This window comes from Cryptotermes secundus, unplaced genomic scaffold, assembly GCF_002891405.2.
Source record: "Cryptotermes secundus unplaced genomic scaffold, Csec_1.0 scaffold868, whole genome shotgun sequence".
NCBI lineage: Eukaryota > Metazoa > Arthropoda > Insecta > Blattodea > Kalotermitidae > Cryptotermes > Cryptotermes secundus.
In genome coordinates this window covers 286,853-313,508 of record NW_019745096.1, presented here as the reverse complement: position 1 = coordinate 313,508, position 26,656 = coordinate 286,853, and the positions used below count along the sequence as shown (strand labels likewise).

General features: G+C 37.0%; 2 protein-coding genes and 1 non-coding gene across 5 annotated transcripts in view; all 3 read left to right on the top strand.

The window, feature by feature from the left end:
- The window catches only part of LOC111874991 (Down syndrome cell adhesion molecule-like protein Dscam2), a 203,409-nt gene extending 187,137 nt beyond the window's left edge, over window positions 1–16,272 (top strand). Inside the window, 4 exon segments of the mRNA XM_033755675.1 lie at window positions 1,963–2,124; window positions 6,154–6,214; window positions 9,379–9,384; window positions 14,725–16,272. Of these exon segments, the coding sequence (XP_033611566.1) occupies window positions 1,963–2,124; window positions 6,154–6,214; window positions 9,379–9,384; window positions 14,725–14,785 (290 nt within the window). The 3' untranslated portion in view covers window positions 14,786–16,272.
- Window positions 16,273–20,591: 4,319 nt separating this feature from the next.
- LOC111875002 lies at window positions 20,592–20,655 on the top strand. The gene has a single exon (XR_002844646.1). It is a non-coding gene; the product is annotated as a small nucleolar RNA SNORD31 (small nucleolar RNA).
- A 4,851-nt stretch (window positions 20,656–25,506) lies between these two features.
- Window positions 25,507–26,656, top strand: part of LOC111875001 (magnesium transporter NIPA2) — a 7,373-nt gene continuing 6,223 nt past the window's right edge. For 2 of the 3 annotated variants that reach the window (XR_002844645.2, XM_023870995.2), the window contains exon 1: window positions 25,507–25,592. Coding sequence is in view for 1 of the 3 variants with exons in the window: in XM_023870995.2 (XP_023726763.1) it covers window positions 25,582–25,592 (11 nt within the window). In the remaining 2 variants the exon portion in view is untranslated. The other variant, XM_023870998.2, reaches the window with a different exon arrangement.

Genomic DNA, 26,656 nt, shown 5'->3' with positions numbered 1-26,656 from the left:
ATGTACTCACAGTATATATACTCTATAATTCTGTTTGTTGTAAATAATAGAGACCTATACAGTTCAAACTATGAGACCCACAATCTTAATACTAGACATACCACAAATTTGCACCTTCCCACATCACGCCTAACAATCTTTCAGAAAGGATCATATTATTTTGGTATTAAGACTTATAACCACCTTCCATCCAGAATCAAGAGTATGAGTAATGATGTGAAACTATTTAAACTGAGGCTAAAAAGATTTTTTCTTTCAAATTCTTTTTATTCCTTAGAGGAATATTTTAACCNCTCCCCGCGACTGCATCCGTTCTGCGGTGGTATGACTCACGGCAAATTGCAGCTGCGGCGCGCACTTGATTGTACGCACTGTATGTATGTAATTTTTGTATTTGTGTATTTTAATCTATTAGCTTGGGACAAAATCCATATCCACTGGTCAGCTGTACCATAAGGATCAACGGAATGTATAAATGTAAATAAATAAATGCAATATGAAGATTGTTGCCTCAGATACAGAAGACCTCTACAGGCAGGCTTATAAGTAAAGAGTAAACCTATCCCTGTAACAGGCCGTGAAGGCCCATAGGGCTGTGAGACGTTGAGGGTCCCGCACTATCTAGACAATTGGCTCAAGGATGGCGGTAAGGTTGTCAGCCTTACACGCCGGCCGCGCTTTACTCCCCAGGAAAATTATTTAATTAATTCCTGGTACTCATTTCTGTTAGAAGCTGAGTCGGGCCCAGGGCTATATTACAGCCAGAAGGATTAGATCAATTGAAAAATCCAGTGACCTCATCGGGACTTGAACTCGCGACCTTCTGGCTTGTAGCAGGCATGCTTATACACTTGAAAATGGCTGGAATGTTTTTGATTAAATTTCAGTAAGTTATGAAGACTGTCTCACTAAATAAAATCTAATAGATGGTACCTTCAGGAAAATAATGGTAGACTGTCCAATGGCCTCAATGCAAAATTCCAGTTTCCTCAAAAATGGGATGACCAATTTTGATTATATTTTAAATATTTGTAGAGTCACTTGATCTAAATAATATTTTATGGGCCAAAGCATCCTAAACATAATGGGATTTAATTGATATGCCCCCAGCAAGGGCTGAATCATAGAATATTATGTTCCTCAAAGACGTCTCTAATGATATTGTTTAAATTTCTCGAGTTTGTAGTATTGTTAACTCCAAATAAAACTGCATTGATCGTATTCCCAAAAAGTTACTTTCTGAAATGTTGGGTACGCTAATGAATGGCTGTGACACATCAAGTATACATATAAGATAATATGTTTAATCTCTTTTCACTTATATTTTTAAAATGTGTAATTCAAGATTTTAGGATGCTAATGATACCAGTTATTATAATTCAGATGCATTTTTTCACAGTTGTATGATTTATTTGCAAATTTCTACATTAACATAAGCATTTGCAAATACAATCATTTTATATTTATATCGGTGATACATTAAACTGCAATAGCATCCTAGACCACAAATGGGAACATATAAGTGAATCTTTTTACTGGTAAATGTTAAGTAGCGTAAACTGAACATTAATGCATTCACAGCATGAAACATTTTCCTAGGCAAAGACTGTAATACTAGCAGACATTTCACCAAACTATAGCAGGTGTGAAAAACAGTAACATCCTGAGTTTTTTATGACACTTTTTAAATTATCTGTTTTGTTTTTATCTGCTAAAGTGTACAGTTTTGTTGCAGACTTGTCTGTCAGATCTATTTGCAATCTGACATATGTACAGTTTTACTTAATTTTAAACTGAGTATACGCCACACAAAGATAGTTTAAAACTTATGCTTCTTAGTCATACTAACTTAAATCCTCAAAGTGAATACTAGAAATTTAACACCTATTAAGAGTAATTTCATCAATAAAGATTGACATTTTTATTACTTGATTTGTTTATGTAATTGTTGTTTATTGTCAGGTTCTGCCCGTAACTTGCCCTTGTCTGGGAGCCCTGAACCCCCTCCACCTCCTCCAAGGAATCATGACCCTAACAGTTCGTCTTTCAACGACTCCAAAGAAAGCAACGAGATCTCAGAGGCAGAGTGTGACCGTGATCAGCTTGTAAATCGCAATTACGGAGGTGAGTAATGACCGCATGAATTGGTATCTCTTTGAAGGGAAGTAACCTTTTAAATGAATCATATTTTTATATAAAGATATCTTCTCTACAAGTAATATCACATCCAAAATCTTCAGCAGTTTTCGACTATAAATTAGGCTTCTGATTCATAAGTTCATTCATTCATTTTCCTTGTATCCATGTATAGGTACAACCCAGGATATGGAAATAGTCCATTAGTCTTAATAGTGTCCATTTTAGAAACTGCATGTCCCATTTGGGGATCACAGCCTTACACCAACTAACTGGGATGGGTTAGCTAAGTGTGTACTGTGTCTGCAGGTCACATTTGTCCCTACATATTCTGAAAGGCATTCTGGGCAACATAATCCCAAAGAACACTGAGGAGTAATCCAGTTTGAAGCATTCATGAGGAGTTATATCAAATCCATTATGAATCACATATCTTGAGGTATCACATATCTTCACTGATAAGTGAATTAGAAAGGATGTGGAAGGAAGTGGTTTTGGCCTTATTTGAATTACTATATTTGCCTTTGCTAGAACGCATATTAAAACCCATGAAAATCCTCTCTTAATGTATAAGATCTAAAAGTCTGTGACAATGGGACATCAGTACAAACATTATGTTTTTGGACATTATCCATTGTCCTGTCTTTATCAAAAAACTGTTCTGTTTATTTTTCAAAACACAATGTTTCAGAGACAGAAAAAGATTGAAACTTCTAGAGAAGAAACCTTTATGGACATAATGTGTTACAGATCAATCTAACAATGGCTGTTTCCAGTAGAGCCAACCTAACAATATGTATCTGTGCTGTCATTGATATTAATCATGTGTATGATATCCGATCAGTGGTCATGCGACTTGGATCATTTGAATATTTGTGTGTCGACAGTGTACTGGTAAGCTCTACTGCCAAAGGGGCCATGGCCACAGAACTTGTGTATTGTGGGTACAGATAACAGTAATATTTTTAGTGCTGGTTGAATTTGTGCCAGCTACAGCACCAATGTTCTACCCTTTTCTTCATTGCATCTTGGCAAAAATAACTGAATTTTACAGTCCTGTAAATTTACATCCTGTCAGGATGTGACCTGACAGGAGTGAAAAAGGAAGATATCCTATTTGATATGAGCCAAAGTCAGTATATGCCACATTTGAGACATTTCCCCATTAGCTGCAGATGATATCCAAATTATCTGCTGAGTTAATCTTGGACAAGAACATGACATTGTAAGATGTGCAGGTTTCACAGACACCAAAACATTGATGACCTCTCAGATGTTCTAACTGTGTGAAAGTGGAATTAGTATGCCACGTTTCAGAGGTTATCTCTGCCATTATGATGAATGACAATCTGGGTGCTGGCTGTTGTTTATCCAAGTGGAGATTGTCTCTGAAACATTGGACACTAAGCCCAATTCATACATCATATTGCCTCATTGTACTTCATTGCAACATTCCAATACTTCATAGCATGGGTAGCCACCCATGTTAATGCAACTGATTCTTGTTTTGTTTTGTGTCATTATTTGCATTTTATTTAATGATGCTGTCAGCAGCTCAGGGTACATAGCATTGAATGGTATGATGATACAGGAATCATGAACTAAAGGATGTGGAAGTGGTCGTGACCTAATTTGTGATACCATCCCTTCGTTTGCCTGGAGGGACCAAGTAAAATTGTGAATAATCTCAGTAAGAGTATCCAGTCTATGGGCTGAAATATGAACACAGGACCTCCCAAATATGGTGAAATTCAGCCATGACAGTTGCTGATGGTTGTCTTGTTTCTGTGCTGAAACTAAAATTGAAATAGAAGAAATACTACCAGCTTTTGTCAGTTGGTAACTCTCGTTTATCTCTTAAATACCTTTTCTTACAAAGAAATAAAACCCATTTAAAGTGTGTTATGAATAATTGCAATTAAATAACAAAATCTGTGTTCTTTCTGTTAAATGTTTATAGGCACAACACTGTACTAATTGCTCTTTGTCCCCGCTAGAAAGCAAGAACTAAGCCTTTTGGAGGGGGGGTGATTAATCACAGTCACATAGCACTCAGAATATTTCTCATTTTGCAGTCGTTTAACCTTCAGTGACAGTAGATATTTAACCTGTTAAAGCGTAATGGTTACTATATATATCATCTGTTTTAACATTCGGAATCTTTTGCATTTTGCAGCCGCAGTGTACCAAGGATTTTGTTTGATTCTCACAGTAAACAGAAATGATTTTCCTAAGCAGACTTAACCAAATTTTCGCTATAAAGAAGTTTGAATGTGTTTTCTGTGATGTAGGATTGACTCTTTAAATATTATGTCAATAAATTTTATGTCTAAATAGCTCAGAATGCATAACTGTGCCAGTCCTGTTTTATATCTGAATTAGCATAATCAAGAAAAATTGCAACAAATTGAATGGTATTTATATGTGGCGTTTTGAAGGCTGAAATTAAAAGGATTGAAGTAAAGAGAAAATCACAAGTTAAACCATTATTAAACCTGATGTTGTAATATACAAGTTCCATGATCAGAAGTGGAAATGGCTTTTCAGAACTAGGTAGGCACTCCAGTACAGAACTGGGCAGGTGTTCCAGTTCAGAACTAGCTAGGTAGGTACTCTACTTCAGAACTAGGTAGACACTCCTGTTCAGAACTAGATATGTTCTGCAGTATAGAACTAGGTAGGTTCTCCTGTATAGAACTACGTAGGCACTCCAGTACAGAACTGGGCAGGTGTTCCAGTTCAGAGCTAGCTAGGTAGGTACTCTACTTCAGAACTAGGTAGACACTCCAGTTCAAAACTAGATATGTTCTCCAGTATAGAACTAGGTAGGTTCTCCTGTATAGAACTAGGTAGGCACTCCAGTACAGAACTAGGTAGGCACTCCAAATTAGTATAAACTCCCGGATGGGAGTTTATGTCCAACATATATCAGAAGGAAGTTATTACAGTGTACGCTTGTGAATTCATTCCTGTGTCTATTATTGTTGGGAAGGATAATTATGATATCTCAAGGCATCAGAAACTATCTTCCTTAAAATGAAGTGCTCTGGAACTAAACAGGTGTGTCTACCTGCATCCACCCCCTTTTCCAGCCTTGCCCATGATGCATTAAATGGAATGTATGAGCATTGTTAGCTCTGTAATTAGAGATGGCAGTTCTGTGGCACTGGTCCTTGCTCACATGGGGAACTCGCATGTTGCTTCAGTAGTCGTGCAACTTGTCTGCATGAAGGGTGCCAGATCTTTCTTTTCCGTCCATCTTTTCCAAAATTTGAGACGGCTTTATTTTGAAAACATAGTAACATAAAATAATTCTTTTTTTATGCATTGAAGTGAAATGTATGAAAGAGATGGAATACTGGTCATTAGAAGGGAATTATTACACTGCAACCGCATCATACTGTGCAGTTCAAAACACATCTCTAAACTCAGTCCTTTGCACATAGTGAGATAATTCAGGCATACATAGCAAAATCTGATGGAACTCATGTTAAAATACAAGTGACTCTTACTATATACATGAGTTGTGCTTCAGTTCAGAACTAAGTTGGTTTCTTCATTGTTTAATGTTAGGTCTGGGGAGACCATAACCTCAATATTATCTTGTTTTTCTTTAAAGTTGAATGCTTTGATTATGAGTGTGTGAATGGGTGCCCAATGTTATTAAAACATATTGTGGCTCAGAGAAGGGAAGAATGCTCAGTATTCATACCAAGTATTCCACCTCATCAAATCTGTGTTGCAGTTTACATTATTACATTTGTAGTTGTACATTTCTGTTGTGTGCTAATACTGTGTTTATGTGTTTTATTGGAGTAGAACTTTTTTTTTTGTAAAGGTTTGTGTCTATCTTGTGTGTTATAACAGTTTATATAGGTTAACAATATCTTGTGTTTCAAACTGGTGCGAGCAGTTTAAAACTTCCAACTGCTTGTTCCACTGGTGTCTTTTTTTTTTCTTCTTCTTCTTGTGGGAGTCAGTCAAGCAGAGAGGCCTGTATTTTTATTTTGCTTTCAGTAAATGTCAGGGCCAACAACAAGGACTTGACTACAGAGGAAATGAGAAAGCTCATAGAGAGGTCAGTGAAATGACTTACTCACCCTCTTTCCTGCCACACACTGCATTTCCTTTGTTCTCACCACGTTTCACATAAAATCACGTTTATCTTCAAAAAGAGCAACAGAACACTCACAGAAATGGACTTCATATTCATACATGAGACCTGAGGTTCTCATGGCGGCGCAAATTAAAGTTATGCACTTTGAGTGTGTGATGTCAATGAATTTAGCAGATAGGTACAGCACTGTGGAGGAATTGTCTTCCTCCATCTTCAGAGTAGAAGCATCAAAAAGCAACTTCAGTAAGATCAAACACAAAGTTAAAAAATTCATGAAGTATAAGACGGATTATTCCATGAACAGAATTTCAGGAAATTTAATATGACACATGTATTCTTCTGCATATGTTTCATTGTGTTTGTTGAGGCTAGAAAGAACTGCAGATGAAACATTATATTATTTAATGACCATTTTCTATACATAATTTCTAGTAGTATAGATTCTGATTAGGGGCACATGGTAGTGCAGTTGGTTGAGAAGGTTATGGGTTTGATTCCTGATGAGGTCACTGGATTTTTCAGCTGACCTAATCCTTCCAGTTGCACTATGACCCTGGGGTTGACTCTGCCTCTAACAGAAGTTAGTACCAGGAATCCTCCTGGTGTTAAAGCATGGTTGGCACATAAGGCTGACAGCCTCGCTGCCATCTGTGAGCCGATTGTCTACAAAATGTGGGAGCTTTGATGTCCCACAACCCTATCTGCCACCATGTCCTATTACAGGGATAGCTTTACCTTTTTGGATTCTGATTGGTCATATTTAACATCATATTTTTACAGTATTATCCCACCCCCTTTGGTGGGGGTTATGCAAATGGTATTTCATGCAGGATTTTGAGTTACTGTGTGTTTTAGGATCTTCCTTCGTCACATCACAAGCCTCCCTCCTGTGATGGCTACCATGTTGGTATTGATGAAAATAAAGGTGACCTCTAGTAGTGACACAATGTTCATACCAACACACCAATTGTTATGAATGTGTAGTTATTGAGTCAGAAGTTAAGAAGGGGGAAGGGGGATGGGTATAGTCGTGATCAGGGCCCAGATTTTGATGACATGTCATCTTCTTTTCCTTGTATCCTATGCGATGCTCTTAAATATATAAATCTCGGATATGAGCTGCTGGTTACAGAAATGTAAATTTTATAGGTAATTTTTTGACATTTTTTTACATTTTTAGGTTTAATGTCATTTTTTCATTTTGGGGGTAATTTTTTGGTAAATTTTTGGACTTTTAAGGGTATTTCTTGTCATTTTTGGCCATTTTAGGGAATTTTCTTCATATGTTTTCTGAAATATGAATAACATGGAAGTGAAGTGTTCTTTCTTTTCTCCTTTAGGTCATTTTTCTGAATTTTTTCGGTCATTTTGTAGGTCACTTTTTTTAATATTTTCAGGTCATCAAAATTCAGGCCCTGCATATTACATTTTTGGGTCATATTTAGGTCATTTTTCTGGATTTTTTAAATATTTTCAGGTCATCAAAATCCGGGCCCTGGTCATGATGATATAATTATATCTGATCTGCATGCAATAAGGAAAATATGCAAAAATAACAAATAAATGTTAAAAGTCATGAGTAAGTCTTCCTCAGAGTATCTCCTAAAGCATGCCACACCCCAGCCGCTTTATTCATGGGAAACCGCCCCCAGTACTTGGCGGATGGGAGGCTGGATTGTGCCAGAGCAAGTCTGGACACAATGGCAAGAAGATAAATATCCATATTTGTGAAAAATCAAACCATGATTTCTTGGTCATTAGTCTGTAGTCTAGTCATTGTACTCTCTGAAGGACCCAGTCTGTGTCCAAGAAGTGGCTTGATTGTGCCTGATAGGCTCTGAGGTACTCTTGCATTCAAAAAATTGTGTCAGGATGCCATTTGTGCTTGAGGACACAAATGAATATGAAGTCCTAGCTGCGCCATTTTGGTGTTGTGAAACTGTGCACACATCACAAGGAAATGCAGTGCCTACTTTGTCATTAATATAACAAGCACTGTGTAATGGCCATGGTGAATAAACTGTACTCCGTTAACACACATTTATTTATTTTTTTTTTAAGCATCTGTGTTCAGAGTTGTATCTAACATGCATGGGTTGCTTTGATTCACTGGAATATCTTTTGTTTGTTGATTTCATTAACTTTCAAGCACTGTTTTCAGGTGCACATGCAGTAAACCCTTGCTAATCTGGTTACGGTTAATCCGGATCAAAATATGAAATGTGAAAAATGAAAAATTCTGTTCACAGTTGAGTACGTACTTTAAAAGACATGTGGGATTTAGGAGCAAGAGGACTTTCAGAATGTGTTGAGGGAAGCTGGAGAGACTGAAACCACAGAAGAAAATATCCAAGATTGTCTTGAGCTGGGTGAAGGAGACCCTGGATTTCAGCTTCTGACAGAGGAAAAAATTGCTGCAGTGAAATATGTTTATTTATTTTCATCAGCACTACCTATATTAATAAATTTTCCATTTATTTGTTTTCTAAGCTTTTCTTTTTTGTCTCTGAGGGCTATATTTTTGCTTCATTAATATAGAATATCGGCTAATCCGGATGACCCTTCCACACAATTTATCCAGTTTGACAAGAGTTTACTGTATGAAAATGTTAACCAACTTGTGTTTAGAGATGGAAATATTCCACCATTGCTTTGTGATATCATATTTTTTGCTTTGAGGAACTCACAACAAAAGTATAGACATAATAGATTAATGTTTTTGACATAAATGGAATTCTAACCTTTATCAGCCATGTGTTGCAGTATTGTAATGTTACAGTGATTGCATTCCATTAGACATAGCAATTCATTCTGGTTAATGGGGAGGGATTTAAATCCCCTATTCCCAGGTGATAAAGGTTAACATATTGCATAGACGGAGTAGTGTGTTTATGTGCAAATTCTGAAAACATGGTGGATGTTGACTAACACACAACTCTGCATCTCTCTCACACTCACAGAAATTGAAAGAATAACTAGCATGTTTTGCTTTTTTGTGTGCACTACTCTTGTTGTCATTCAACAGTTCAGTTTATTCCAGTGGTCAGAGTAGCCATGGATTGTGCTTTTATGTAGAAATTGATGTATAACATATATGGGGGATTTCTCATTTCATGAAAACACAGGAAACCGTAAGTTACAGATGAAAGCTCAGTAAGGAGGTGTAAGTTTACTAACAGCAGTAGTTTGTAGTGAAATGCCTGTTGAATATTTATTTTCTTTGATTATAATTTCTTTGCATACTGTGCAACCTACATAGGCTGAGTTCTGCATTGTGTATGAACCCTAGCGTGAAATGAGCTTTATAATAATTGAAAGGAGGAAACTTGCTGAGGTATGAGAAATTGAACACCTCTCCTGAAAATACTAAAAAGATAATATATGAAGATAAGTCAGAAAGGATCCACAGCTTATTTATTAAAGTAGCACCATGGCAGTACATCACTCACAAGTATATCATTTTTGGCTGTAGTTGATGTAACATCGCACAGACTTACATGTTATTAGGAAACAAAATATTCTTGATGTTGTATGAGTATAATTCTAAATCTTTTTGATGACTGATAGTTGCAATGAATTGTGACTATTATTTTCAGCATGGTCAATTGAATATTTATTTTAACACAGTCTTTCAGAAACTGGGTCTGTTTGTGTCATTCACTATAAGGGGTTTGTACTCAGTTGGGTCTCTTAGAAAGAGTCAATGTTAGTCACTGGACCAGTGACTAGTGGTTCAACTGAGTAGGAGCCTTTTCCCTTTTTACAGCTAATGACACAAGGAGATCTAGACTGTGAAACCTATTAAAAACACTCAAGACATGGACAGTATCCAAAATAATATTCATGAACTAGAAAGACATCCATATAGTTATATTTAGGTATATCCATGTTCCAGAATATTTCTGGGACATAAATTCGAGGCTTAGAAGAGTACCTCATCGGGCTTTCCTCTTTTCATTTTGTTTTTCTATACAGTAATTTTGAGCCTTTTTTCTGGGTCCACTTTACAGTATGAACATAACAGAAATGCAGTGTGATTGTGATTTGATCGAATCAAAGGTGGAAACTGCCATATTGCACGAATTTTATGTAAATATCTAGAATCTCCTCTGAAGAAAGCACTAAATTTCTGATCATAACCCAGATTGCAATGTAAGGGGAGGCTTGTCTGCTGTGGTGAATGTGATGGATGCTAAGAAAAGGCTGTTGCTTTTATGGCATCAGTATTGGAAAATATTCATCTTTAAACTCTGCTGAACCGACTTTTCTTTAGCAATATAAATTTTGCCCATCACAGTGATAACAGAAAAATTAGAACTGTTGTCATCTTTTCAAGTATACTACAGCAGATGTGAGACAGGACGGTCCAAGAAAGGGTTACAAGATGTAAGTTCTTGGTGTTTTGTGTTGGTGACTGTTCAGATTGTGGCCTTATGAACTGTGACATCATGCAGTCTTGTAGGTGGATTCCAAGATTTCACAGAAATGCCTCAGTATTCTGGATTGACGTGATTAGGGTGCAAAAGTGATAGGTGGGTGCTTCCTCCCAAGATGATGCTTCTGTATCTGTGCTTTTCAAAAAAAGAGCTGTTTTCTCATTACCTTCATCCCGTCTGCAGTAGACGTCAAGAGCACCACCTTTTCTCACAATACCACGTCCCTCCTTTGATGATAATATTGTGGTTCATAAAATGGTTATTTTCCTCACATTTCCTGATAACTGTTCTATTGACCCAGATTTGGTTGCGTGTCCTCCCCTCCTGTGGGTCTGAGTAGCTACCTCCTTGCAAGTGGCCTGTGTAACCTAACTGCTCTTTCTCATCTTAACCTGAATATGGAGGCAACATGTTTCTCTGAAATGTTGGTATCCACCTACAAAACTACACAGTATCAAAGCCCCCAAGGTCTCAGTCTGAGCACCAGATATCATCAAACTTTTGTACTGGAAGAATTACAATCTGTACCACTACCTGTGTTTACAGAAGCTGTACAGGTTTCTGTTTTGAGTATATTGTAAAGTGAACATTTTTAAGTTAATTTCCCTGAGGTTCTTTATTGCACAGTTCTGGAGTGCTGTTTGTAGCTTTAGTGGTTTGTGTCTCCACAGAAGTTTTGTTTTATAGAGCAGTTTACTACAAAATTCATGAGATGGGTTTCTCATGACAGCGGTTAAAAAGATTACTGTTTTCAGGCATGCAATGCAATATAATGTGAATATTAACCAGTGTTTTTGGAGAAGCTTGCTGTCTCCATCTTCATGGTAGGATGGTGGCGGCGAGTTCTTCCAAAATGTAGTTGACATCACATCACAGAAAAAAGTAATCTTCACTACTACAAATTTGAATCAATAATTGTGTATGTCCTGAATCTGGATATAAAAGTACATGTAAAGAACACTTATGAGAAAACTTTCAGAAATGTTGATAGAATTCTCAGTGTTTCACAAAACATTTGACCGGCTTCTTCTGTTGTTTCTGTGCCCCCCCCCCCCCGTTAATATTAATTTTATATATATTTACCTTTTGACAAGTTTTCCTCTGTTTACCCTTTAAATTTTTACCTATAAGTGATGAATATTTGCTCTATTTTTAATTTTGGTTACAACACTCAGGAGTATGGCACTGAGAAATGTTCAAAAAGGTTCTAAGAACAAGGTGGCTTTATCTGCCACGTAAGTTTATTTGGTTATAAAATATTTTTGTACAAAATTGTATCTTCTCTTCTTCATTTTCTATTTTATGTGATTTGATGGACCAATAGTCTTCAGTCTATTTTCTTCCCACATTCCATCCTCTTTTATTTACTGCCCAATCTTTCTTTTTTTGCTGTCTTCTAATAGCTGGCTGAACCATGTTGTTTTGGGCCATCCCAAAGTTCTGTTCCCCTTAAATTTTAATTCTTATGCCCTTGTTCTAGCCATTCTTTTTATGTTTTCTTCTTTAACTCTGTTAACAGATTTTTAATTCCAACTCCTCAAAGAGTTTTATTTTTAGTAATGTCACTTCATGTTTTATTTTTAAATGTGAAACAGTGAAAATCATCACTGACTAATTTTTACATTGATATCAGAAAAGAAAAAGACCCCATATGGCCTTAGTATAGAGCAATGATGAAATTATTTTGCCTGAAATGATGCTTTAATGATTAGTATATACCTTTGGTCTGCATTGTGTAACATAATGACATTTGATACCAATGATTCTAGCCTAGTTTTTCCCTGTATACATTACATAAACATGTAATATGTATGTACTTTCTTAGACCCATAATTTTTTAGAAAGTCTTTGGCTTTAGATTAAAATAGAGTTGTCATTTGAAATGACAATGAAAGGTTTGAGTCCCAATAACGTTTTGACAACACTGTTTCAGTTCCTCCTTTTTCAGCATTTAGTGTGTCGTATTGCTCTGAAGCATGCATGATTCATACAGTTGGATATTCAGTGTGCTGTATGTTTTGTTAATCTGACATAAAATGCAACTCTGTGATTTTATGTCATTAACTTCTCAATTACTTATTTTTCAAATTTCACCTGCAACTGCCTTTACATTAAAATCCCACACATGTATTTCAAATCGCTTTGAATGTCTTGATTTTTAAGTAGCAATTTGATTTCTATAGAATAGAAATCAGACTTGAAGGAGATTCAAGAAAATGATTGGACTTTGAAATAGAAATCTGATTTCAGCAGATTAACATTCAGGCACGTGACCAAATTCTGAAGTGGCAGTGATTTCAGGAGAAAGCTATTGAATTTTGAAATAGAAATCTCATTTCAATAGAGTAACATTCAGGAAAGTGACTGAATGTTCAAATAGCAATCGAGTTTCAAGAGATTAATTAATATGCAGAAAGATGATCGGTTTAGAGTATCAGTCTGATTTCAATAGATTAACATTCAAGCAAATGACTGAATTGGTAAATACCTATCAGACACATGCAACATGAGCCTTCTAAAGTGTGCTAATCAGTTACAAAATTCAATATATTACTGTGAACAACAATCTGGTGTCCAGATTCTCCTCCATGTTGACCTGGTTTCAGAACCCCCTCATTCATTACAAAATTTGGAATTGAGAGACATGCAGCATGGAAATTCTTGGAAGAGAAATTCTCCCATTTCCTGTGTTACTTAGTCTGCCAAAAATAACTTCAGTAATATATCTGTGCATGGCTGACTTGTTGGTATTATTAGAGTGATCAAACAAGCAGGAAGAGATGAGCAGGGTATGCAGCATGCATGAGATGGATAGAAATTTGCTCAGACTACTGGTAAAAGTCCTGTATGGAGGAGACCACTTGGAGGATATAGGCATAGGTGGAAGGTTAATATTAAGTTTAATATTAAAAGAATATGGTGGGAGGGTATGGATTGGATTATTATGTCTTGGGATAGGGATTAGCAGTGAACTTTTGTGAATATGGTGATAAACCCTCAGGTTCCATAAAATGTAGCTTCTCAAGAAGGGCTCTAATATATAGATTTTGTCTGTTTATTGGTTGGTTTGTTAGTTAGTTACTCAGACGGTTGGTTGGGTGTTTGGTTCTTTGATTCTTTGGTTTGTTAATTAAGTCAGTCAGTCTGTCACAAAAACTCATGATACCATTAAACCAATAACAATTTTAACTCTTTAGGCAGTGATTGAAGGGGACTTTTATTAAGGATAGGCGATGGGTTGAAGTGGGCACAGAAACTGAGAAGTGAGAATTGTATAAGAGAAGGAAAGTGATTATGTAATTTGACTGTTATCAACATTAATGGTTTTCAAATTTCAGTATCATCGAGAGCTTGAAGTAATTTGAAAACAAAACAACAGTTCAAATACTCATAATGCTGCATAAATATTTTGAAAGTCCCATTTACTTTTTTTAAATATACTGCAAATGTTATTTTTATGTTGTTCTTCTCTTACTCACTCTTTAGAAGGAAGTTTTACTGTGTACATATTTTCAAAGCAACATGTGTCTGATTTTACGAACTCACCACTCTTCTAACTATTTGTGGAACAGACGTGAAAAATTAATCATTTGTTCTTTTCCATTTTCCTCCAATGTCTGGTTTACATTAAAGCAATATACATTTATTTATCTCTGTCTGTAAAATATATATTGCTTTGGGAGAGAACATTACTGTATGCTGCAATTAAAATCTGTAGTGTACATATTCTTGTGAACTTACTTTAGGTACTCTGCATCTAGTGTTATAAGCTGAGTGGTTTCTAAATCTAATATGGAGGAGATGGATAGAAATAGGCATTTTAATTCTGTTTCATTCTTCTCTCCAACTTACAATTTAGAAGCACATTTTCAGCATTTTGTGACTAAAGAAAGAAATTTAATGATTTACTTACGTTTTTGGAATTGGTTTCAAAGAACAAATATGATTTAACTATATGAGAAGTTTGAATTTTTAAAATGGAAAATACTGTTGATAACAATTTCTAATTATAGTTTGTTCTGTTTTCTCCACCAGAAACGAAGCAGGGCACCAAAACGGACTCACAGTCACACCCTACGATACTTTGGCAGTGTAACCTTTAGTTCCAGATGCAGGAAATACAGCTGTGCCATCGTCTGTTGCAAATGGAACCAGGAAGCATCAATTAAGCTCTTTATTCCTCTGACATCAGAATCTGTTTTCCATAAGGGTTACATTCCTGGTTCCAATTTTCAACATTTTCAAATTATTGTTTTGTCCAATTTTAATATCTTTTTTTTTTTTTTATTATTTATGTAACTTTTTAAACAGTAACATCATGTGTCCATGTTCCCATGTCGGCTAGGGAAGGCAATTGAAATGATTCTCTGGCAGATCTCCTTGATATTTGCTTTTGAGTTTGATTTAAATGAAAGCTCAAACTTTGTGACATGTGATATTTTGTCGTGTATGTATGTTTTAAGTGTCCACCCAAAAAGAAAATGACAGTTAATCCTTGGATGTAATGAAGTGTAATCAATTTTCAGAATTATCAAATTTTATCTGAACAGCTTCATGTACTAACCATGACGGTACTGTGCTTTGATTTGTTTACATCATATTCTGAATGTCGTCTTCATAACATTGTATACTCTACTACTGTTGTTAGCATTTAGCATGTAATGTTTTTTGTCATGATCTACACGACCTCGTCGGTTAGTGTGGCTATGATTATTTATGCATTGAGTCCTTTTCTGATATTTTGAATGAAACCCACGAAGAGAAAGACCTTGCTGTAGGAACGTGAGATTATCCTTTAGCTTTGCTGAGTAGAGTTTTGTTTCGTTGGCTGTAATGTATAATACTAATGTATCGAGTTCGTACTTTCCAGGGTTGTTCTTATACGCAGTAGTCCATAAGTTTCATGAATGCGGGAGCGCCATAAGTTAATCACATGTCGTAAAAGTTAAGCAGAATGCATTCATTATATTATGCATGCAACAAACATAGCATAAACCATATATTAACAAAAATAAGCTTCTAGCAGAAGTCACATGGCTATATTACAGAATATAGTAAGCGCTTTGAAAATGTGTTTAAACGTTTTAGGTAATACTGTGTTTTACATAATCTTCGAGACAACAATATTCATATAGTGTTCTTTTTTCTGTGTGTTTGTATTTATGTGGGTTGTAAACGTTTACTGACAGATTTTCCAGGAGTTTCTTGCATTACATGAGTATTGTATTTTGTATGATTAGGATTTTAATAGTTTTTAGATAGAATTTCTAGCATATTAATTCCTTTAAGTTTTAATTGAATGATTAGATGTTTCTATTTGTATAATTAAATTTTTGGAACGTAGGCTACTCCACTCAGTGATGCAAGAGATCTGATGAGCAAAAGAAACAAGAGCCACAATATTTATATGGAAGGAGTCCTCGAACTGTTAAATTTGTTTATAAATCTTTGAAATCATGTTGGGTTTTCTGTTCCCTGGGTTTTGGGGACTACCGTATTAAGTGTGAAATGAGCTATTTGTACCAAAGTTGTAGAAGTAATGAATTTTTTGTGTTATTAAAGATTTACAGTCAAATCCTTAAATTGTGTCATTGTGTTGGAATCCACTGTCCTGTTAATTTGAGACCCCTCAGTATCACTGTTTGCATCTTATTTCATGCAGCTTGCTAATCACTAATCTGAGTTAGCTTACATTACTGGCCTTTTCAAGAACATTGCCAAGTTACCAGTAATGTGATTCTGTCAACAACTGCATGCACTACTTTCTGCATATTTGATCTTTGTTAATTTGGCCATCTTAATGCGTGAATGTGAAAATTGAGTGCTAAGAGAAAACCATAGGAAAATACAACAGAGAAAAGTGAAGTTTTTTAGAGCAGTGGGAGAAATGGTACCCACAGATGAGTCATACAGAAGAAAATAAAATTTTCAAATTGTTAATGAAATGCAAATTCCATAGAAGGTGGGAATTGGGATGGCCAAGGAAAGGATGAAGAGATTAGCTGGAGACTTAACAGATTCTTTAGCCTGATAATATGGGAAGAATATTTTTTTGAGTGACCCTATAGGTTTGTAAAACTGAAACTGCCTTCAGATTGGACTCGGGCATTGTTAACCGACACCTCTGTTGATACCAGAATTTACATCATACAAATCCAAGCCAAATGGACATTATGTAGACAGTTTTCGTTTAATAAGCTGTCTCCTTTTTTGTGGTTTAAATTTAAACTTGCCACATTCAGCATCACAACACATTTTATGTGACAAGTCCTAAATAGGAAACTCAATGGAGGACTTCAAGCCCTCTCAGGTTGACACACTGTGTAATATCGTGGTTAATACTCAGGTTTTATAGAACTTCAACCATGATGATGGAAACAGCATGTTACTTGAAACGTATGCATACAAGACTACATGGTGTCACAACCAAGACTACAGTCTTGCCATGTATTATCTTTGGTACGGTACACTGCGTTTCTTTGTTTGTTCTGTGATCTTTGCTTCTGTTGTCGGGCGCGTCGGGCGTGTAGGCGATTAGTGGCGTCCATTTGTAGCTAGAATGTGTTGGAGAATGGAGGTAAGTTAAGTAAGGAAGAGTTAAGTGTTGTTGTGTTAATGACTTATTTATTTATTTATGTTCATGGATTATTGTAAGTGATATAGGACAAGTCAAATACTTTAGAATAATAATATACTAAGATAATACAATGATTCTAATAATGAGCGTTTCGCATTGGTTCCTAGTAGCATGTTAAGTATATATTTTCAACGTACCAAAGTCAGTATTTAATTTGTTCTTGTAAGCTTGCTGTATTGTGTAAATTGTTAAAGAAAACTAAGCGTTAGACGCGTTTCAGTACGTGTATTAAGAAAAGTAAGCGTTAAACGCGTTGCACCACGTGTATATTTGTGGCCATATTGAAAGGATTCAATGATGTTTCAAGTTATCCCTGGCATATTCATTTGTGACTGATAATCTCTTGACTGAGAATCCACATGAATGCATGTTTAATGTAGTTTGTTGCTATACGGGTATATAGCGCGTAATTACCATGTTACTAAGTTTCGTGGGCGAAGTGGCCGTTGAGAAGAGAGTGGCATGATTTAAATTTATTTTTCCCCCGCAATTAATGGAGCCCTTTAATGGAAACATTGCCCAAGTTTTGTAGTGCAGGTGTGAGATGCGTCGGGATTACATTGCTATAGAGATAAGCAAAATTAACTCTCTTGCCATTTAACAAACATTTTGTCGTAATTGTGCTCGCAGCTGTACACTTTTAGCGAATATGAATGGGTTGTGGTAAAGCTATCCCTGCAACAGGCCGTGGAGGCCCATAGGGTTGTGATACATTGAGGGTCCCGTATTATCTAGACAATCTTCTCAAAGATGGTAATGTCAGCTGGCCGCGCTTTACTCCCCAGGAAAATTAATTCCTAGTACTCATTTGTGTTAGAGGCTGAGTTGACCCCAGGGCCATAGTGCGGCCGGAAGGATTAGGTGAATTGAAAGAAATCCAGTGATCTCATTGGGACCTGAACCAGTGACCTTCCGGCTTGTAGCATAGTGCCTCAACCAACTACGCCACGAAACTGTTTCGTACAATACATACCATTAAGATCTAAAAGTTTGTGATGATGGTAAATTGTTACAATTAATATGTTGCTGGACATTATCCATCATCTTGTCTGTTCTTAAAAAACCGTCTAGTTTCTATTAAAAACAACGTTTCGGGAACTGGATTCTGTCCCCGTCTTCAGGTAAAACCTACTCAGTTGGGTCCAATAGACAGAGCTAGCCCCTATCTCTGGTCCGGAGATAGGGGCTAGCTGTCTATTGGACCCAACTGAGTAGGTTTTACCTGAAGACGGGGACAGAATCCAGTTCCCGAAACGGTGTTTTTAATAGAAACTAGACGGTTTTTTAAGAACAGACAAGATGATGGATAATGTCCAGCAACATATTAATTGTAATACATACCATGCCCAACCTCAGTGTTCCAAGTTTTAAAATGTGGCACTAAAGAAGTGATGGCCAAGATTTGTTTGGAAGGTGCCTGGTTCTGATTGCAGCTGGGATGCCAGTGTGCTTGGTTAAGGTATATCATGGTTTTGCTTTGGCCCTGCAAGCAAAGGCTGGAATAGTACACCTGTTAGACCACTACCTACAGGTGCAAGTTTTTCTCTGAATGTTTTGAATTTCCCCTCCTAATTATTGCAGTCATCCTCCATAGTTAACCTTTTGTTCATGGCTGGTATAATATGCCAGTTTCAGTCTGCAATACTGTGGGACTTTGTCCCAAACCACTTCTGAGATATGAAATATATAAAGGATAGGCATAAATAAGTAGTTGTCTGAGTGTAATGTATAAGAATACTGTGAGTAGTGATTATTTGAATTGGGGTGCAGTGTTCAGGACAGTGCTAACCAAAAGGGAGACAGGCAGTGTTATACAATGCAATTACCCCCACGTGAGGATGCTAGGACATCACTTGATGAAGATATGGTTTTGGAGGGTTCCATCATAGTGTTGTGCTTTGAAGGTGACAATCAGCATGTAACCATTTCCTTTGTCTTGCTGTAGTTGCTCTGATAAGCAAGTGAGGTTTGGTTTTGTACTGTGTGAATGGAAGATGGTGTTGCTGGGGACCATGATATAACTTGCTGCATTGAAAGTAAAACCACTGTTAAAATTTAATTTGGTGGCTGTGATGATTTAATTGTCTCGTTCGTATGATGTGAATGATTATTTAAGTATCTGAGCTGTGGAGGTAATGTTTGCAGCTGTTCCTGCGCTGTATAAGGCAGTGTGTAGCACTTATTTTTCTCTATTTAGGCTATTCATGCCATGTTAAGGGGGTGCCTTCTCACTGGGCATGGCGTATCCTCTCGTTGGCAGTTGCGGAAGACGGCCTCCAGATGTGGAGGGTAGCTGCAAAAATATAATTCTGTTATGAAATATTACAAATGCCCTCAGACTTGACTGGATTCTTCAGATAAATGGCTGAAGATAAGGAGAATGGACATGAGATTTGGTATGTGAAATGTGTAAGACTTCTGTAGGGGGCAGGTTTGCCCATGAGAGTGGCAAAACAGATAAAATATAACTTAAGATTTAGTGGGGATACATGGCATTGGTTGGGAAATGAGTGGTACCAACCTAGCAGGTAAATTTTCTGTGGAGATAGGAATGGGAGTTACAAATTGGGTACAAGGTTTATGTATGCACAAGACGTTGGATTTAAACTCTTATGGGGTGCTCTTGAAATACCACAGTTCTGGTGAGATTTTGTTGTGAAGTCTTGTACTGAAGGAGCAGCCGCCAGGGTTTGGCTCAAGAAGGGAAAGATTTTTCTCTTCCCCACAGTGACCAGACTGGCTCCGGGGCCCTACCAGTCTCTTATGCAGTGGGCATTGGTTTAATAAAGCAGCCAGGTAGTGAATATACAGAGTAATGAAGCAAAGAAAATGATCAGGTTAAATAACTTTGGTGGATGTAAGAAAAGGTAGTCACCGCTTAATTAAGCACCGTGCTACAAAGATGTGTGGAGTTGGGGTACATGGAAACCATTCTGAACCTCGGCACTAGGTGGGAGTGACTTGTGAGTTTCATGCCTTGATCACTGGAGTAAGGGAGAAATTTTGCCTGCCTGTTGCTCTAGTGAGCTATCCCGGCTTTGAAATAACCTCAGTAACAAATTTGCTGTTTAAATACGGCTTTTATACACACCGATGCTCTGAAATGCTTGTAATTTATGTAACGAGTTAAAGGGGTTGGTACCTTGACTAACATTCATGTTTGCATCTTATGTTATTTTTTTCCCCCATAACAAGAAACAGATTGTCCTTCCAGAACAGTGAAAAGGTAGTTAGCAATATAAGAAGAATTATAAACCTGTATAATTGTGACAGTGATGAATATTTACCGCCCCAGTCTGAATATTGTGATGATTGGTGTTCTGAGTGTACAGCTGCTGTTTGCCACGCGTGTAGTGTGTGTAAACTCGTAGACAGTGTTTCGGAGAGGAATGAAAAGTGGCTTGTTTATTGCAGGATTGTAGTGTGTGGAATAACCACGTGAAGTTTCTGCAGCCTCTCCTGGAGATCTGTTTTCATCATTTTCCTGTAAGTTTCTCATCTCGTTGCTGACATTGGATTACAAATAGTGTTCATTATAAGTCTTGTAAATTGAAAAATGATAAGTGAACCACAGGTTGGCTCGCCAGAAACCAGTGTTGGATCGCCTTTAGATGTATCACATTCCTTGACCATCTGGCTTCAGGTGTATAGTTTATAGAAATGCTGACATATCAGGTGGCTTCAGTTGTATAGTTTATAGAAATGCTGACATATCAGGTGGACAACACGGGCAAGTTTCGCTTTCTCATGACAGGTTATTGGCCAATATGATTTGAGGATTTTGAGTGAACAGAATTTTCATGATACTGAATTTTTTTGTGGTTTGGACAGGAGAAGCCACCAGGAGCCAAAGTGTAAATTTTGTTCCATTGATTAGTTATTAGATTGCATAAATTTTTGTTTATGGACAGATGGCTAAAATTTGAACATTCGGTTCAGTAATTGTGTTAGGATGTAACATTTGGTTTGCTAATGGCTTCTCAAAATATAAAAGTTTGTTGCATGATTAATTGTTAGGATATGACCTTTGGTTTTAGGGTATGAAATTTGATCTGTTAATTGACTGTTTGAATGTAACATTTGATTCGCTAAATATTTGTTAGTATATATAAGGATTGACTTAAATAGATTGTTAGGATACAGAATTTGGTTTACGTATTATCAGCGAGATAAGTTGATTTATTGTTGTAATAGGAAATTTGGTTTGTATAATGTAGATTTAAAACACTGTTTAAAGGATTTTAAGAGGTGCAATAGTATTGCATAAGTTTTATGGTTGTATATATGTACTTGTTGATTTTATTAGTGTTTTCAAATATTGAATGTTTATTGGTGTATTTGTAATAATTACGTGATTGAGTGGAGTAGGAACTATCCACAGATGTTTAACTGGAGGCAATTAGGTGGGGTATTCTAAATTTTGATGGTGGTCGCGTTGGAAGAATTTTGCTGTTGCAATTTTTCACCGCGACAAAATTGGTGACAGCATTTGGATGATAATAAGAAATTGGCATGCTTCACCCCCCACTTTTATAATAAACTGGCTGCAAGGCGTGTGGCACAATATGTCATCCATGTTATGGGTTGAGAAGCCAAGCAGGAACCCAGCAGAAGCAAGTGGCGAGCTTCATGCAGGTTGCTGCATTCTGTTGGTTACTTGTTTGGTAATGAGTGATTTTTGTGTCTGGTTGGGTCTGCCCGTAATAAAGTGGTCCACTTGTGTTTGCTCTTAATGTAGTTGAAACTGAGTGTTAAAAGAGTATAATGTTATGTGGTTTGATTCGGGTTTTTACGCCAGAATCCACAGTCCAGCTCCACACTGTGGAACTGTAGCAGGTGTGGCGTTTATACTGTGGAGAGTGAAGCGGGCTGCTAACAAGCTATGTTGGCTTGCTTACATGTGCAAGTACAATACGCAGGGCAGCTACAGTGCATTCAGTCATATGACTTAGTTCGGGCGGAATACAAAATATAATTCCCATTCTTATTTCTTCCTTCCAAGATATTGCAGTGAACAGTAAGGTATTGAATGCATTGCTCACTTCTGAATTAATCATTCATAATCATATAATCAGCTATGTAGTTGAAGAGCTTTTGTACTTTTAGCTAAACTTTATTATGCTGTGTCCGTTATCCAGGTTCAGGTGGCATTTTAGTGCAAATGTTGTTTATGCAATGAATTGTTTTGCATTTGGCAGAAGTGTGTTGTGTTTGAATTTGTTAATTGAATGAAATGATTGTTTTCAGGTTGAGTGTTCACGAGATAGTTGCCCTTGTGCAGTAATGAAATCTGGTGAGTTCGTTTGACTTATGTTTTGGGGTTAGAGTGATGAAATGATGAGTCACTATGGATACCAAGTTTTGATTTCATGATAAAGAAACTTGCCCTCACTGAATGTTTGTAAAGTTGGCTACTCTGCCGTGTTTCTTTGATACTCTTCTAAGGATGAAGTATGTTTCAGGTGTAATGGTGGCAGCAGTGATGGATTGGAGGTGTATCATTGCCTTTTTGCTATCTCTGCAGCTGAACATGTCAGTGAATCGGTTTTGTTTGTCAGGGCTCCCATGGTACTGGTTTAAACAGTGAACAGCTGTCGTGTATAGTGGGTGAGTGGTGTAAGTATATTTATGGCTTCCCACACCCATCCCAGTTTGTATGATGCTAGGACCTACAGTAATTGAGAAACCAAAGTTTTGTGGCTATACACATGGGAAGTGAATTTCCTAACAAATTCTCCTCTTAATGATGATGACAACTCTCCTCTTAGTGATGATGACAACATGACAAGCATATGTCTGAAGTGCTGATGCTATTTGTAATCTGAATGAGGCGTCTTGACGTTCATTTTTATGGGGCATCAAGAATTGAGCTATTTATATGTACCATAATGTTTTGATATGAGTAAGCAGTAATAGACTGCAGAGGTCTGTAGATTTGTGAGACATTGAGGTCCCTGTGTTTGTAACAGTTGGCTCACAGATGGTTAACCTTGTAAGCTGGCCACTGTTTGTACCCAAGAAGGTTCCTGGTATTCGTTTCCATAAGAGTTTGAGTAGACCCTTGAGTCTCCGTTTGGAAGGAATAGGTTAGTTGATAAATCTCGTGACCTCAGGTAATTCAAACTGGCCTTCCAGCTTTTAGCTTGGGGGCTTAGGGCACAGACCGTACCACGTTTAGCATTCTGTGTAAATAAAGGTAGGCAGTAGCAGATCGCACAGTTATGTTGAGTCAAGATTCAACCACGAACCCTGAATGGCATGTTATCGCAGTAGTGTTGGGATAACATCGGCAGTTTTGAGATAGTGCACCTAACTGCAAAACACTCTTGTAACTGTTTTAGTTATAAATGATCTGTAATAGTACAATGTGTAATAAATTTTGATGAATCTTCGCTGGAAATTTGAAGATACGACNATAAAGTGAATACAAACCAGTATAAATATTGTACAAAGGCAAATTGAAAAGTCTTTACCCCTATTTTTTTCAGCCAAAATTTAAGTGTGATTGAGTAACCAGGTTATACATTTGATGTGACGGTATGCTTCGACCAGCTGCAGTCAGGAAAAAAACCTGGTGATTCTTGTGAGCGATGTTCTCCATGACAACGCCAGGCCTCTTGGCAAACAGGACCGCCTCAGTCGTTTGGATGGGAGATTGTGGAGCATGCACCATATAATCCAGACCTCACCTCAAGTGGTTACCATGTATTCTGTCCACTGAAGAAGTTCTGGCAGTGGTTCTGCACTCAACCGGCTGAATTCTACAACAGCAGCATCTCCCAACTAGTGGTACAATGGCACAAATGCCTTAACCGGGTTGGTGACTGGAAAAAAAAGGTACGTGGAATGCTGCCATTTTACATGTGCAGTACTGATTTTGGTATTCCTAGCCGGTGATTAGAAAATACAACCCAGTCAATCTGAATCTGTTTTGATAGATGAAACATTCTGAGGCTAGGAAGAAATTGAAATTTGGCGCTTGGCATCATGAATTTGTGTGGCCTACTAGGGGCAGTGGCCATGTGTATATACATACATGAACTACACACACAGGAATGCAGATGGGGGTGGTGGATGCCCCTGGAATCTTCAAGACTCTTATCTATGGTCATTTAGCACGAGAAGGGAATAAAATCATGCAAGCCAAAAACCAGCAAATAACTAATTTGGCCCAATTAGACTAAAACGTTTGTGATATTAGGTACTAGATTCTGTTAACACAGTAATCAACGTACTGGAGATCTCTTGCAGAATTATCATTCTGATGCACATGTATTTAAGATTTGTTGAAGTCAGTATTTAGTGATGCTCTAGGATAATCGCTGGATTGTGAGAAAAAAGGCCGTCTGTTCATTGTAAATGCTAGCATATTTAGTAGTGTCGATTGCTGTAAGTAATCTTAGTTTTGTTTTTTAATTCCATCCCAGTAGTGTGGCCTCTTTTTCCTCCTGCGGATTGATCATCGGTGTGGATTGACTTCCATTGCAGCAGTTCTGTCGCCCGTTTATCCTGCTGGAGATTGATGATCAGTGCGGATGGCCCGACATTGGATTAAGCTCTTGGTGTTTTTACTTGTATGTGTGCTTACGGAGTTGAGCCATTCTTGAGGAGCTGTCAGTTACGCAGCCACTCAATTTCAGAGCATTTTATGGAACCAGAAGTTTCATTGCTGTGCTCACAAGAGCCCTCCATTGATCCATTTAGTATTGTCCACCCATTATCTTCCCAGTGATGTCTCCTCCTGGCTTTCCCACCAATATCCTATATGCATTCCTCTTCTCCCCCATTGGTGCTACATGCCCTACCCACCTCATCCTCCTCAACTTTATTCTAATTATATTTGGTGAAGAGTACAAGTCACAATGGCATGGCGAGTACTCAGATTGCAGATGGAGGAGAGGCCCTTGAAAGTGAAGCTGCGAATATATTGCATAAGCAGTTGTGGACAGCTGGCAAGGTTGGTCCTCCAGCTTGGGTTTGGGCTAACAACTTGCCAAGAAAAACAAACTTTTATGAAAATGTTCATAAAACCTCAGTTTTATGTGTATGGGAGATAAATAAAAAGTCTTATTCACAATTGGAAGTTTTTTTTATTTGTGTGACGTTATTGTGTATTTGCCCTTTATCATTCAAAGTTGGAAGTTTTTGTTTGTGTGAGATGGTGCATTTGCTTNAACCAAGTGGTATGTTCTGTAATCTGTGGTGCTGAGGAATCATGGTCACAAGATTTGTTCTATGATAAAAGTGGAGATACTATGACGATAAGGTGAGGTTAAGGTTGTTAGGCCGATACAAATTTTTAGTATTATTGCTTTAGTGTGGTGTTTTATGTTTTGAAGTGTAGTATTGAGTGTTATTTTCGGTTGTATTAATGTAGGATGTCTGATTTGATGTAATGAGCAGAATACGTGTGATGCCCCGTAATCTGTTGCAATAATTTTTAATTATAAAGTGTTTCTGATCGTTTTTAAATTACATTATTTCATGAAACTATTAACAGTAACAGCAATTAAGTTGAACATAAAAATTAAGGTTTCTATAACAACCCAGGTAAATTAGTAACTGAATATAGTTAAGTGCAATGAACAAAAATCAAAGCTTATATAACAACCCAGGTAAATTAGTAAATGGATGTATAGTTAAGTGCGACTTTGAGACTTATGGCGGTAGCTGCACAGTACTCACATCCGAGACTTAATGCAGTGTAGTAAGTACACTGTAGTATAACAGACGTTTTACCACCAATTTTGGCGGGTACATGACTTGTTTACTTCTGTAGGTAATATTGTGACCTGATACGTCGTTTACCGGTTTACTTGACGTTACATTACATTGCAGAAGATAGAACCCCACATAATTTAAAAGAATGTTTTCTACAGGTTCATATTATGTTTATAGTCACAGAACAATGACCAATCCCTGAGGTAAATTTTGACTGTTGTAGTGACTTAGATCTTTCGGATAGGTTAAAATAGTTATCTTATGTTTAAGATGTAAATAAATCCCCAAATTGATAAAGTGATTGTGGTCAATGAAAGTAGGTGCCCCTTCTCTTTGACATTTGGAAGATCACATGAGGGGCAGGTTCTTCTGTGTTATGTAGTTTAGAGAAAATCCCAGCTTTCAATGGAATATACAGCCTCCATCTTCAGGTTTGAAAGTTAAGCCAAATGAGAAGCAGGTGGCAATGTAAAAAGGTCATGTCTTTGTTCTTCCTCAGCTTAGATCCAACGTTACAACGTTACAGAATATAAGAATTCTAAATGAGTTTTATGATCACTTTTTCATGTGAAATTTTTTGTTAATTTTGGAGGTTGGGAGGTATTGCTC